We start from the raw sequence: 13,462 nt of genomic DNA, 5'->3' as shown, positions 1-13,462 counted from the left end.
CATTCCTGGAGTGGTTGGCATTAGGAAGGTCATCCAGCTGTAGAAACCATGCTGAATCTGATCAGAACCTAGTGCAGCTCCCCAGCTTACCAGTTTTTAAGTCAAACCATCCAACCCATGCCAGCAACATTTGGATGTTTGTTTACACCAATGCTTGGAGAGTTGCTACTGCTAACATAATGCTGAGGATTCTGAATAAGTTAACGGAATCTGTATCACTAGGCATTTCCAAGACTGTTTTTTTTCTAAGAATGGGCCTTTGTGCTTCAAATATAAAGGTTTTGTGAAACTTTCTGCATTGTCAGAAGCTTTCCTATTCTCCCTTTTCTTTCCCTACTCTGAGCTGTGTCCCAATCACTCCCTAATTCTATGAGGTACTTCCTCATTTGCCATGACCATGTAGCATGTGGTTAACCACAGCTCGTGTTGGTTTTATTATATATACTGTGATGTAAACTTTTTTCCTTTTCTTTTTCCGGTATCTGTAGGACGTCTTCAAAGAATGCGTCTCAAGACTTGTTGAGGCCAAGCCATCATCTTCCACGACAGACAAAGAGAACATTAACCCATGTCTGCAACAGGTTGTCAAAGCAACATCCACTGGATTGAACTATCAATACCACACTGCCTGGAAACATGTTATTTCTGTGTTGACTGTCATGTTAGAGGTAAGAATTCCTTGGAGTTGATTTGTTTGACTAAAATTCTTTAAGGCACTGCCCCAACATGGTTGCAGTCTAATGACTAGAAAGATAAGATATATATATGTTAGTGCACATTTAATAATAGTAACATAAAGCATCTGCCAGTCTCACAAGAACATGTCCCCTCCAGCACACAACACTGTGCATATTCAATAGAGAACTGACTGTCATTCAACCTTCCTCTCATGGGTTCACCTTCTTCAGTGATTTACTCTGGAAATGAGGTCTTCAAGCTCCATTGTTGTTGTTGTTTTATATCTAAAACAGAGGTGATGAAGCAGTACCATTCACCTTCTCAAACCCTGTCTCCCTATGGCACCTTCCTGCTTCAATAATATTATATGATTCAATATTTTTCTTTGTGTTGACTATATATATATGTATAAACGTTATTTTCCTTTCTTTGTCAGGTTGCAGGAGGTCATTATCCGGATTTAATGAAGCCAGTAAGTTCAGCTTTTATATTATATCATAAAAGGGTTTCCATACTACCACAGTACTATACCATACCGCACACTATAATACTAAAGCATACACCATGATACCATTCAGTACTACACCATTTTCCTTACTACCATACAGTACATAGGTACAAGAGTGGCTGTGTGGTAAGAAGCGTGCTGTTTGTCCACTCTTTGTAACGCCTTCATGGCGAAATTTATTGAAATGAAGAAGCTTGCTTCCCAACCACATGGTTCTGGGTTCAGTCCCACTGCATGGCACCTTGGGCAAGTGTCTTCTACTAAAGCTTCAGGCCAACCAAACCCTTGTGAGTGGATGAAAACTGAAAGAATCCTATCCTACATTCGTGCATGTGTGTCATTGTGTTTCTCCCCCACCACCACTTGGCAACTGGTGTTGGTGCGTTTACATCCCTGTAACTTAGTGGTTTGACAAAAGTGACCGATGGAACAGTGAAAAAAAAAGTACAGGGGTCAATTCCTTTGCCTAAAATTCTTCAAGGTGGCGCCCCAACATGGCCACAGTTTAATGCCTCAGACAAGTAAAAAAATAAAAGATACTATACCATATACCACACTACAATGTACCATTCAGTACTATACTATATGTACCACACTATCATTCAGTGATATGCTACATTGTCCTATACCATACACTACACCTCTCCTCTCTGCCTCTCTACAATGTATATATCTCACACTCTTATGTTACCAGGCTCTTGGCTCTTTATCCAACATGCGTGACTCCCCTGACTTCAAGTTCAAATCTGAAATAGACCAGGCTATTGGCAGTGCTATCAAATCAATGGGCCCAAAGGGTGTACTGGAGATCATACCACTACAGGTGTCGGGTGATGGGTAAGTACTTCATGCTTTGCCTGCTCTAAATGGTATCTTCTGATAAACCAAAATATGTTTCTCTCTCTCTCTCTCTCTCTCTCTCTTTCTCTCTCTCTCTATCTCTCTCTCTCTCTTTATCTCTCTCTCTCTCTCTCTCTCTCCCTCCCTCCCTCCTGTGTCCGTGTTTTTGTCTCTTGGCCTTTCCCAGTATTGTCATATTTCTCTCTCTACCACAGTCAGCCATTGTATCTGCCTCTGTCCAACTTCTCCTTTTATACCTTCATTCTGACTAACACTCTACCTCCACTTTCTCTCTCTCTCAGTTCTGTCTCCCCACTCTACCTCCACTCTTTCTCACACTCTGCCCACAAGCATTGCTAGAGTGTGTGCTGCCCAGGGCATCCCTTCCATTTTCCACCCCCAGACCCCACAAAAAAACACATATTACCTACTGCAGACCTAAAAGTGTGCCCACCTCCACTCAGCTATGCTAGTGACTCTACCGTCTCTCTCTCTCTCTCTCTCTCTCTCTCTCACACACACTCTACCTCTGCTCTTTCTTACACTGTCTCTCTCTCTCTCTCTCTCACTCTGTCTCCACACTCCACTTCCACACTGTCTCCACTCTGTATCCACACTCTCTCGCTTCCTCTGCCCTCTACCATTCACCACCACCTCTATTGCTACTACCACTTCACTCATGCTATGCTGTTTATTCCTTTACAGCCGTGATCTCGGTTTCCCACGCAGTTGGCTGGTCCCAGTTTTAAAGAAATACATTTCAAACACAGAGCTGGAATTCTTCCGGACATACTTCATGCCGCTATCAAAGAAACTGCAGGATAAAAGTTAGTCTCATGGTTGTTGTTACAAGTCAGCTTTTTAACCCTTTAGCATTCATCATCAGATTAATTTATCAAATGTAATGTTTATTCATCCACATTTTAAAAAAATGACTCATGGAGTATCTTGTTACTTCAGTATTTTGAAGATATGACTATTTATTTCTAGAATAACATTGAAGGGTAGGTGTGAGAGGTTGGATCTGGCCAGTTCAAATGCTAAAGGGTTAGATTACTGAATGAGAGACTGAAGAGTGATGGATGGTAAAGAGCTGGGATTGGTTATGAGTTTAGTCTTTAATGTGAGATTCGTCATCATCATCATCATCATCATTTAACGTCCGCTTTCCATGCTAGCATGGGTTGGATGATTTGACTGAGGACTGGTGAAACCGGATGGCTACACCTACCATAACTTCTACAGTATTAACTGTTTTCTAAAGCTTGGTGTGTTTTGGTTTTAATGGCTGGCATAATCCTTCCTTAACCCTTATGAGACCACCTCTCCTGAAACCAGGTCTTTTAAGATCATCCCTGGTTCTGTGATGCTTCCTGTTTGAAAATCAAAATTTTCTGTTGGTTTATGTGTGAAGCACCAGCTTAATGACAGTGATTTTACTAAATACTTAATTTCATAATTAGCTGAAACAAAGCAGTTGTTTTTCTTCCTCATCATTCAACATCTTCTCTGCCATGCTTGTTTAGATCAAACACAGTTTGCTGAGGCAGATTTTTCTATGGTCACCCTTCCTGTCACCAAACCATGCTTTTTTTTTTTTCTCTCTCTCTTGCCATGGAAGACTGGAAATGAAAAACATTACGTGTATGAGGAGGTGCTGAAAAGTTCCTTGCTTTAAGGGTATCTCGAAAGATCTGGTTGGAAGCCCAGTCATTCGAGTTCTTTTACAGGGCTTTGAAAAACTGAAGGACCACTGTGATAGGTTTATGGATCTGACTATGTTGAATAAGATCAGAATTAGCTGATCCTAAAGCCAGGAACTTTTCAACACATCCTTGTATGATGTTGATGTTTATTTATAATCATCACAAGTGTGTATATACACAAACATGATGGGCTTCTTTCAGTTTCCATCTACCAAATCCACTCACAAGGCTTTGGTCGACCTGGAGCCATAGTTGAAGACACTTGGCTTAGAAGCAAGCTTCGCAACCATGTAACCATTCCTGGTTTGATACCATCTGCTCACTCTCGTCGTAACTTGCTGAGACTTCTTGCTGTTTTTAACCTTATTGTGACAACATTGTCGAGCTTTTCTGGTTGGAGAATACAATTAGTTATTGGTTTGTTCCAGGTATCCAATATGAAGCTGAAGGAAATACTGTTGCTGCTAAGACATATGGCACTCTTGTGGTACAGTTCTGGAGTCTACTGCCCAGTTTCTGCAACAACCCTACAGACTTAAAAACGGTAAGAATCTTCTCCTCTCTTTATATATAAATAAATATATATATATAAATTAAATTTAAATGTTGAAGTGAATCTGACGGCTTTTGTGTGTTATTTTAAATGGCTTATAAACACCTTCCACGCTGCAATTGTTTTCGTTCCAGCACACGATCTCAGATCAGGTCACTTGCTATGCAAGTACATCTCCGTAATATATATATATATATATAGTTCATAGATGAGAATCAGATATTCTCCATATAAAATACACTCAGTAGTGCTCAAGAGAATTAAACTTGAACAGGTATAAAATAAATGTAGGGATAAACAAGTTAGATCAATATATAAAGTTTTATTAATACATGAAACACAAGGAATACATACAAAAAATGTGGAAATGTTTACATGTGGAAAGGTCTGACTTACACACAATACAAATGTGTAAGTCGGACGTTTTTTGTATGTAAACATACATTGTTTGTATACATTTCTTGTTTTTCATGTATTAATTAATATAGTAAAACTTTATATATTGGTCTGCCTAACTTGTCCTACATTTATATTCTTCTTTATTTGTTTGTCATTTGACTGTAGCCATGCCGGAGCACCGCCCTTTAGTCGAACAAATCAACCCCCAGGATTTAATTGCCGAACCACTTAGTTCCAGAGATGTAAACATGCCAACATTAGTTGTCAAGCGATGGTTGAGGGACAAACACACACACACACACACACACACACACACACACACACACACATTCACATACATACATCTTTTTGTGTTTAGTTATTTTGGTTGTCGGTAACTAGAATGTTCTGTTACGTGTCCCTCCATTTACAGCCATCAATTTTTTTTCTGTTGTTTCAGTCCTTTAGAAGTATTGCTCGTTCTCTTGGCAGTGTTGTGAGCGATAGGCCTCAACTGCGGACACCTATACTCTCTTCCTTGCGTAAACTGATCTATACCAACCTTGAGCACGGTGAGATGTTGTCTTTTATATTTTATATTGTTTCAATCATTGGACTGTGGCCATGCTGGGGTTGCCACATTGACTGGGTTTCATCAAACAAATCAACCCCACTGATTAACTCGGGTGCTTATTCTGTCAGACTGTCGCCGAACTGCTAAATTACAGGGGCATGAACAAACCAACACCAGTTGTCAAATGGGGAGTGGGGGACAAATAGAATCACCCACAGTTTCCGGCTAACAAATTCACTCACAAAACATTGGCTTTAGATGAAGATGCCCAAGGTGCCACACAGTGGGACTGAACCTGAGACCATGTGGTTGCAAAGCAAGGTTCTTTACCACACTTCCATCCCTGCATTTAGTTTTCTCTTTCTCTCTCTCTCTGTTAATTTACATAATTTATATTCAATGTATTCTTGGTTCCAGATGAAGACCTTAATGAACTGGCTCACTTTGCCAAGAACTTCCTCCCCATCTTGTTTAATCTCTACACCCAGTTCTCTGCCGACGATTGCAAAGACCCATTACGTTTGACCATCTACGAGACAGCAAGGGCCTACATTCGGATTGCCCCAACTCAGGTAGGTTTGGATCTTTTAATGGGGTTTGTTGTTACGAAGCAGATTTCGCTTTGTCATCATTTAACATCCACTTTCACATGTCCACGTAGGTCGGAGAGTCAGACACAATTTGTCGAAACAGATTTGCAACATCTTGATGCTCTTCCCGTCACCAACCTACACCTGTTCTCAAGCAAGATAACCTTTCCACCCCATGTTTTCACAAAAGACTAGAAACGAGCAACATCGTCTTGTATGATGGGGATGTTCATTTACAACCATCACATAATCTCAAGAAAAGGGTACACACACACACACATACATACACTCATTTATTCTCATTTACTTGTTTCAGTCATTTGGCTGTGGCCATGCTGGAGCACCGCCTTTAGTCGATCTAATCGACCCCAGGACTTATTCTTTGTAAGCCTAGTACTTATTCTATCGGTCTCTTTTTGCCAAACCGTTAAGTTACGGGGACGTAAACACACCAGCATCGGTTGTCAAGTGATGTTGGGGGACAAATACAGACATACAAACATATACACACACATGCATATATATATATATACATATATACAACGGGCTTCTTTCAGTTTCCTTATCCTGACATCCTGTAATGGTTGTAAATGACCATCGCCCTCAAACAAGCAATGTCATTCTTTTCCAGTCTGCTGTGAATAACATGTCTGGCCATAATGAATTATTATTACCTTGCTTGGAAACTGGTGAGGGTTGGCAACAAGATGAGCATCCAGCTGTAGAAAATCTGCCTCAAAAAATTCCACCTGACCCTTAAAAACATTGATGTGGATTCACCATCATCATCATGAGTTTCTGCAGCTTTTTTTTTGTTTTGTTTTTTTCAAAAATACTTAGTTTAATTTGTTTATTTATCATTTGCCATTTTCCATTACAGCTTCTTCAACAATATATCAACACCTCTCTGTCACAGATTGAAGAAAAAAATGATGTCCAGAGGTAGCTTTATTTTCTCCTTCAATTTCACATAAACTGGAAAAAAAAATCTTGTCCTCTGTGTGTGTGTGTGTGTGTGTATATATGTTTGCATGAATGTTTTCATTCTGTACTGGCATGAAAAATCTCTGAGCTATGAGCAGTTTGTTGGTTTATATTCCCCTCGTCAACCAATTGCCTGGTAGCTCTTTGATTTCAAAAACTGGGTTTTATTGCAAGAAACAGCTAGGTCTCTCTCTTTCTCTAATGCTTAACATAGTTCGACGTGCTTCTTGCTAGTGTATGCAAATGAATGGGTGGAGAACTAAATGGGAATTTCCATAGAAGTATCTATGACTAGTTTTTTAAACAATGAATAGCTATGGTGGGTGGGGTCCACCAGCACTGAATAGTAACCAAAGGAGTCCATGCATAAAGAAATGATTGAGAACCACTGATCTAACCCATGCTACCATTGAAAAATGAATGTAAAACACAAACTAGTCAAGTCCATCTCAAACATAAAAAATAAAATATATGTAACCATGCTTTTTTAATTAAAGAAATAATGATAATGATTCCTTCATTACTTTTGAAAGTGTTAACCTATTTGAGACTTCATTTTTTTTTTTTTTTTTTTTTGTCTCTTCAGGTGTATTCTGCTTGACCTCTGCATCTTAATGATATCATCAGCAAACGCTGAGCAAGTGAAATCTCTCTTCCAGTTGGCATCATCAAACTTAAAGGTGAGCAGATTTGTTACAGTTGTTGCTATTTAGGCCCGGGTCAGCTTTGATCAGGCACAACTATGATCAAGGTGTTACAGTTTGGATCAGCCTTTTATGTTTTTTTTTTTTTTTTAACCAGATTCATTCAATGTACCTGATACCATTCGAGCGTGATCATTACCAGCATCGCCTTACTGGCATATGTGCTGGTGGCTTCAAGCGTGGTTGTTGCCAGTGCCTCCAGACTGGCTCCCATGCAGGTAGCGCATAAAAATCACCTTTTTGAGCATGGTCGTTGCCAGAACTGCCTGACTGGCACGTAAAAGCACCTTGGAATGGTTGGTGTTAGGAAGAGCATCCAGCTGTAGAAACTTTGCCAGATCAAACTGGAGCCTAGTGCAACTTTCTGGCTCGCCAGTCATCAGTCAAACCGTCCAACCCATGCCAGCATGGAAAGCGGACGTTAAACGACGATGATTATGATGACATATCTTAATGAGTGTATACATTATAATGATAGTGTGTATATATAATAAGCATTGTATGTATTATCATACTGTATGTGTATATATTAATTATCATTGTGAGTGTGTATATATATATATATAACAAACATTGTGTGCATGTGTATGTATATTATAAACATAGTGCATGTGTTTATATATTTGTATGTGTGTGTGTATTGTAATCATTGTGTCTGTGTGTATATGTTATATTCATTGTGTGTGTGTATTTCATTTTTTTTCAGTCCTCCTATCATAGCCTCCAGAAGAAATGCTATCGTCTCTTAGAGGAGATCTTTGGAAACTCTTCTGAAGCTTCCGTGCAGTTTGTGAATCAAGAATTGACCCCCATCAAGGAATTGCTGGTCATTTCTCTCTCCACCTCAGCTTTATCCTCAAAAGGAGTAAGTGTTTCTCATTTGGCTTCATTTCCTGTCTTGTTAGAATCATCAGCTTCTTGATTTTTCTGTTATATCTTTTAACAACGACACACCTTCTTTGTGTGCTGAGCATTTCAATTAAATTTTAAAATAACACTGGATTTAGACAGGTTTTGTAAACCAACTAGAACTTTGGTGTGTTTTAATATATTAATTACATTACACACACATAAACAAACACACACACACACACACACACACATATATATATATATATATTAGTTTATGTATATATTAATATTATCTCAGTTTAAAAAACCTTGACAATGTAAATATGTTAATAGTTACCATGGGTAGCAAAAGTCACACAAAAAAAAACAGGATATCGCACCTGTTTTATAGGTAGAGATACCAAGTTAAAGTGATGCATTTTGAGTAGATATGAATATGCGTTTTGCTCCATTTATTGTTATTATTCATATATATATATATATATATACTTCATAGAAGCATGCATGTATACAGACATGCACATTAATGTGCGTGTGCAATTATATCATATTTTCACGTTTTATTTCGTCAGCCACGTTTGCGATGTCTGCTCCATGTGGTGAAAAAGTTGGAGAAATGTGAGATGGATTTTATTCAATCAATCATCCCTGAGGTAAGAAAAAACACTTGTCTTTGTATATCTAGAGCTTTGTGTCTTGGTGAGTAAATACTATATAGATAGATAGCATCTGTGTGTGTAGGTATATAAGGCAAAAAAAAAAAAAAAAATTCAAATAAAAATGTCCTCTGTGATATTTATTCCGCCCATATTTCACAGATAATCCCTTATTACTTGGCATCGAAAATTCAAAGGACCTCTGTTTGGTCCATTGATATTCACCAAATTGAATGTAAAATAAATACACACACACACACACACATATAAAGTAGGCTGTTGTGGGAAGACTATATTTTAGGCCTCTACATGTACTATGCCAATGTTATATATGTGTAGTATTAGATAGCTCTTAATAAACAGCTGTATTTATCTAAGTATAGACAGGAAACCAAGACCTTTGTAGATATGCTGTGATTGAGAAGACCCGGCAACTAAAGTGAGATCACAGCCATGGCCGATGCCAGTGTTGCATGTCCAGCCCTTTTAAGCCTTCCATATAAGGCCCAAATGTTCTACATGTTTTATGCTCAAACTGACCACATCTGGCCTCTTACACCTACCCCACAATATCATTTTTTTAAATATTAAGTTACCTCATCAAAATCTCAAAGCTACAAGACAATGCATGATTAATTCAAAATAATGTAAATAAATAAGCATTACATTTGACAGAGTAATCTGGGTGCTAAAGGGTTAACAGCTCTCTGATTCTTCTCTACCGTTGTTTGTCTTCTGCAGGCCATTCTCTGTACACGTGAAGCGGGATTCCGAGCCAGGCGTGCTGCTTACACTCTCTTAACAGAAATGGCTTCTACGATGATTCGATGTGCTGATGAAGGTGTTGAACGATCGAGTAAGTGACTGTACTGTTTGTACCGTTAGTACTATTGTGTGATGATTTATATATCTAAATGAAAATAGCACTGACATCTCATTTTAACAGATATATTTACCAAAATTACATAAAAATATCTTGAAATACTAAAAGAGTAAATTTATTCAATAAAATCGCCATTGGCTTCAACCACGGCCTCCAGACGACTTCAGAATCTCCTGCAACTCTTCTGGATGGTCACCTTCTTTAAGTTGGTCAATGCTGCCATAATCTTTGCCTTCAGTTCATCTTTGGTGTTACGAGGAGTTTTGTTGGTCTCTCACTCAACTGCGCCCACACACAATAATCAAGGAAGTTGCAGAAATTTTCTGACAAACATGACTGGCACATGCATGAAATTAAAAATATAAAATGGCAACAATTTACCCATCACACCCTGCATATGTAATCCTGTACTGTTGTTTAACTCCAAATTAGCTGTGATCGAGGGCATTCTAATCATGACCAGCTTAACATTGTCAATAGCTACTGTACTTTTATTGTAACCATCTCCAGCATTAATTGGGTCTCTCTTCATTAAATATATACATTTAGACTCTGATTTGTCTTGGTATGTCTTTGGTAATTTAAAACTTTTAATCTCTATCTTCAGCCATCCTGACACAGTATTTCCATCTATTATTTGCTGGCCTTGGTGGAACCCCAGTTTTTATTTGTGCCTCCCTGCAGTCCTTATCCTGTGTAATGTTTGAATTCAAAGGTAAGTACAAGGAGACAAGAGGGAGAAATAAAACAGTATGTTCTTGTTGTTATTGTTTAGCCTGAAGACAGCCCTGCTAGAAATAGCAGTCGTTTCTGAGTGGGTTTGGGAGTCAAAAACTCTAAGAAACCCATCATGTGTCTATGTGTATTATTGTCTTCTTGTCGTTATGTCACATGATGGTTCATGAGTGAGTGCCTCTGTCATGCAACTAGTGTCATTTATTTCCAGTCTTCCAACAAAACATGTTTGTTTGGTCATGTGGAAATATCACCTGATGGGAAAACAGGTGAGGGCTGCTGACAAGGATATCCAGGTGTAGAAAATTTGGTTCAGCAATTTTCATCCAACCCATGCAAGCATGGAGAAGTGGTCATTAAATGACGATGATGATGATGATGATGATGACCACCATGATTTCCTTCACACCACACTTAACTATCTTGAAAGACTTGGATTGGAGAATGTAGTCCAGAGTAAAAATATGATAGCCATGATATAAATGTTTCTATCATAGCTGTATGATAATTTCTGCTGTCTGAAAGCCATCAGTTGTGCTATTTCCTTCCTGTTGTGAAGACTGTTTGGAATGTTCCAGTGGTAAGAAGACGGGTCATCCATGTGACACCACGTGTAACCCCATGCACATCACTGCAACCATATCATCCTTCTGTAGGTTTTGACTGCCTGTCTCCAGTACCACACTGGCAAACTTCTCTGTCAACTTATTACATATGTGTGTGTGGATTTAGTTCCTTGTACACAAAAATATTTGTGCATATTTATGAAATCTGCCTCAGCAAATTCCATCTGATCCATGCAAACATGCATAAGTAGATGTTAAATCTAGGATGATGGTGATTGTGATTATTATTATTATTATTAATCCAAAAGCAGTGAGCTGGCAGAATTGTTAACACACCAGGGAAAATGCTTTGCAGAATTTTGTCCATCCTTGTTCTGGGAGTCAAATTCTGTCGAGGTCAACTTAAACCTTTCATCCGTTCAGGGTCAATAAAGTAAGTACCTATTAAGTCCTGGGGTCAATGTAATCAACTTACCCCTCCCCTAAACTTTCAGGCCTTGTGCCTCTAGTAGAAAAGATTATTATTAATCCAGCCCTGTGATTGAGTGAGTGTGTGTGTGTATACAAGTGCCCTCTAAGGTTTATACAAGCATGTATTTGTTTTCATATATACTCATGTTCACTTGCTTTCACATACACACACATGCACAGTCAGTTTACATTGCACACTTACACCTGTAAATATTACCATTTCAGATGATGTGACTCCAGACCTCATAGAAAACTTTGTGGAGCATTGCTGTGTACTGCTAATGTCAAGGACACACGAGATTGTGAAGGCAACACTTAGCTATCTGCAAGTGTTACTCACCTGTTTCTCTGATATACAGCTGGGTCCTTACCTGGAAAAATTGGTGAGAGATTTTACTGCCTTTTTTTTGTGTTGTTGCTATGGTGATTATGTCGATGTTAAGGTGTTTGTTGTTAGGTTGTGTTGTGCTTCAGGAGTTGTTACAGAGCAATGATACCGATGATGCTTTGAATTGTGTGTCTTGTCTACAATTGAAATTCATTTGGTTGTTCGTTTTGCTTACCCAGGGCACAGTATTAAATTAGGATGTTATTTGAGTGAATCCAACATCATCACATGCCAATAGCTGAATTTGACAACTTATACAACCTACTGTGCTTCTATTTACATGATTTTTATAGCAATCTTTCTCTCTCTCGTTTCCTGTAGATGTCCACCTTGGTAGTGATGAAAGATGGAGCCAAGCAACACTTCCGCTTCAAGACAAAAATGGTTTATACAAAACTGATCCGCAGATTTGGGTAAATTCCTTAGTTCTTACCAATCTATCTAACTTTGGATGTGTGGATATATATGAACCATATGAGCTACCTTATTTAACCCTTTAGCATTTAAGTAACCCATACCTTGCTGGAGGGGTTTGTGCCCCACCTTTTGAAGCATTGTCCTAAATGAACAAAGAACGACATGGTTGAATGGTTTGTGGTAGAAAGATCACTTGACCCTAAAAGCTTTTGCTCTAAGAAATTACTCAGCGCAATCGAATAAAGTATCTCAAAGGTATTTTATGGAACAGCAAAAAAAAAGGTCATTTTATTAAGCTTCTAGCTCTGAGACAAGAGTTATTTATCTGTAGTGCTGGAGGTTAGTAAGTTCAAATCATTACAACAGCTTATGATTTCGTTCCAGGTACAAGGCGATCTACGACCTTTCATCGGACAGTATCCGGAAGGTGTTGACAAACATCCAGAAGTTGAAGAAGAGCAAGAAGAAGAAAGAACAGAGTGATGAGGTGGAGGATGATAAGGCAGAAGAGAAAGAGGTGGCTGCTCCAGCTGAAAGGTAAGCATGGCAGGGTTTGGTTTTGTGGAATTGGGACCGCAGCAAGGGTGTGTTTGATAGTGACATTCTTATGACTTTTGTGCCAGGTGACGAGGGGTTAGTGTATACTGGAGTGTGTGTGTAAACTCTCCTTTCACCAAGCATCGAGCTAATTCACTTCTTGTGCATGTCCTCACATTCGTGGGGGGGGGGGGTTCATTTATTTAAACTGTTTATTTGAATTGACTGTATATATATATCTATTTGACGTGTGTGAGGATTTTCGAGCGAGATCATTGCCAGTGCCCCTGGACTGGCTCTTGTGCGGGTGGGTGGCACATAAAATACACCATTTTGAGCGTGGCCGTTGCCAGTACCGCCTGACTCTCCTTCGTGCGGGTGACACGTAAAAGCACCCACTACACTCCCGGAGTGGTTGGTTGGCGTTAGGAAGGGCATCCAG

At 39.0% G+C, this 13,462-nt stretch overlaps 1 protein-coding gene across 1 annotated transcript in view; it reads left to right on the top strand.

Moving 5' to 3' along the window:
• The window catches only part of LOC106873391 (RRP12-like protein), a 38,406-nt gene that overhangs the window by 18,674 nt on the left and 6,270 nt on the right, over positions 1-13,462 (top strand). The window contains exons 12-27 of the mRNA XM_089362261.1: positions 489-668; positions 1,115-1,150; positions 1,881-2,023; positions 2,732-2,853; positions 4,161-4,276; positions 5,124-5,235; positions 5,655-5,809; positions 6,708-6,769; positions 7,398-7,491; positions 8,222-8,380; positions 8,940-9,020; positions 9,765-9,879; positions 10,514-10,621; positions 11,904-12,061; positions 12,388-12,479; positions 12,868-13,020. Of these exons, the coding sequence (XP_089218387.1) occupies positions 489-668; positions 1,115-1,150; positions 1,881-2,023; positions 2,732-2,853; positions 4,161-4,276; positions 5,124-5,235; positions 5,655-5,809; positions 6,708-6,769; positions 7,398-7,491; positions 8,222-8,380; positions 8,940-9,020; positions 9,765-9,879; positions 10,514-10,621; positions 11,904-12,061; positions 12,388-12,479; positions 12,868-13,020 (1,886 nt within the window). The remainder of the gene's footprint in view (positions 1-488; positions 669-1,114; positions 1,151-1,880; positions 2,024-2,731; positions 2,854-4,160; positions 4,277-5,123; positions 5,236-5,654; positions 5,810-6,707; positions 6,770-7,397; positions 7,492-8,221; positions 8,381-8,939; positions 9,021-9,764; positions 9,880-10,513; positions 10,622-11,903; positions 12,062-12,387; positions 12,480-12,867; positions 13,021-13,462) is intronic.

Source organism: Octopus bimaculoides, chromosome 14 (genome assembly GCF_046866305.1).
Source record: "Octopus bimaculoides isolate indiv1 chromosome 14, ASM4686630v1, whole genome shotgun sequence".
In the NCBI taxonomy this organism is placed as follows: Eukaryota; Metazoa; Mollusca; class Cephalopoda; order Octopoda; family Octopodidae; genus Octopus; species Octopus bimaculoides.
Note: the sequence above shows the minus strand (reverse complement) of the source record. Positions and strands in the feature narration are given on the sequence as shown.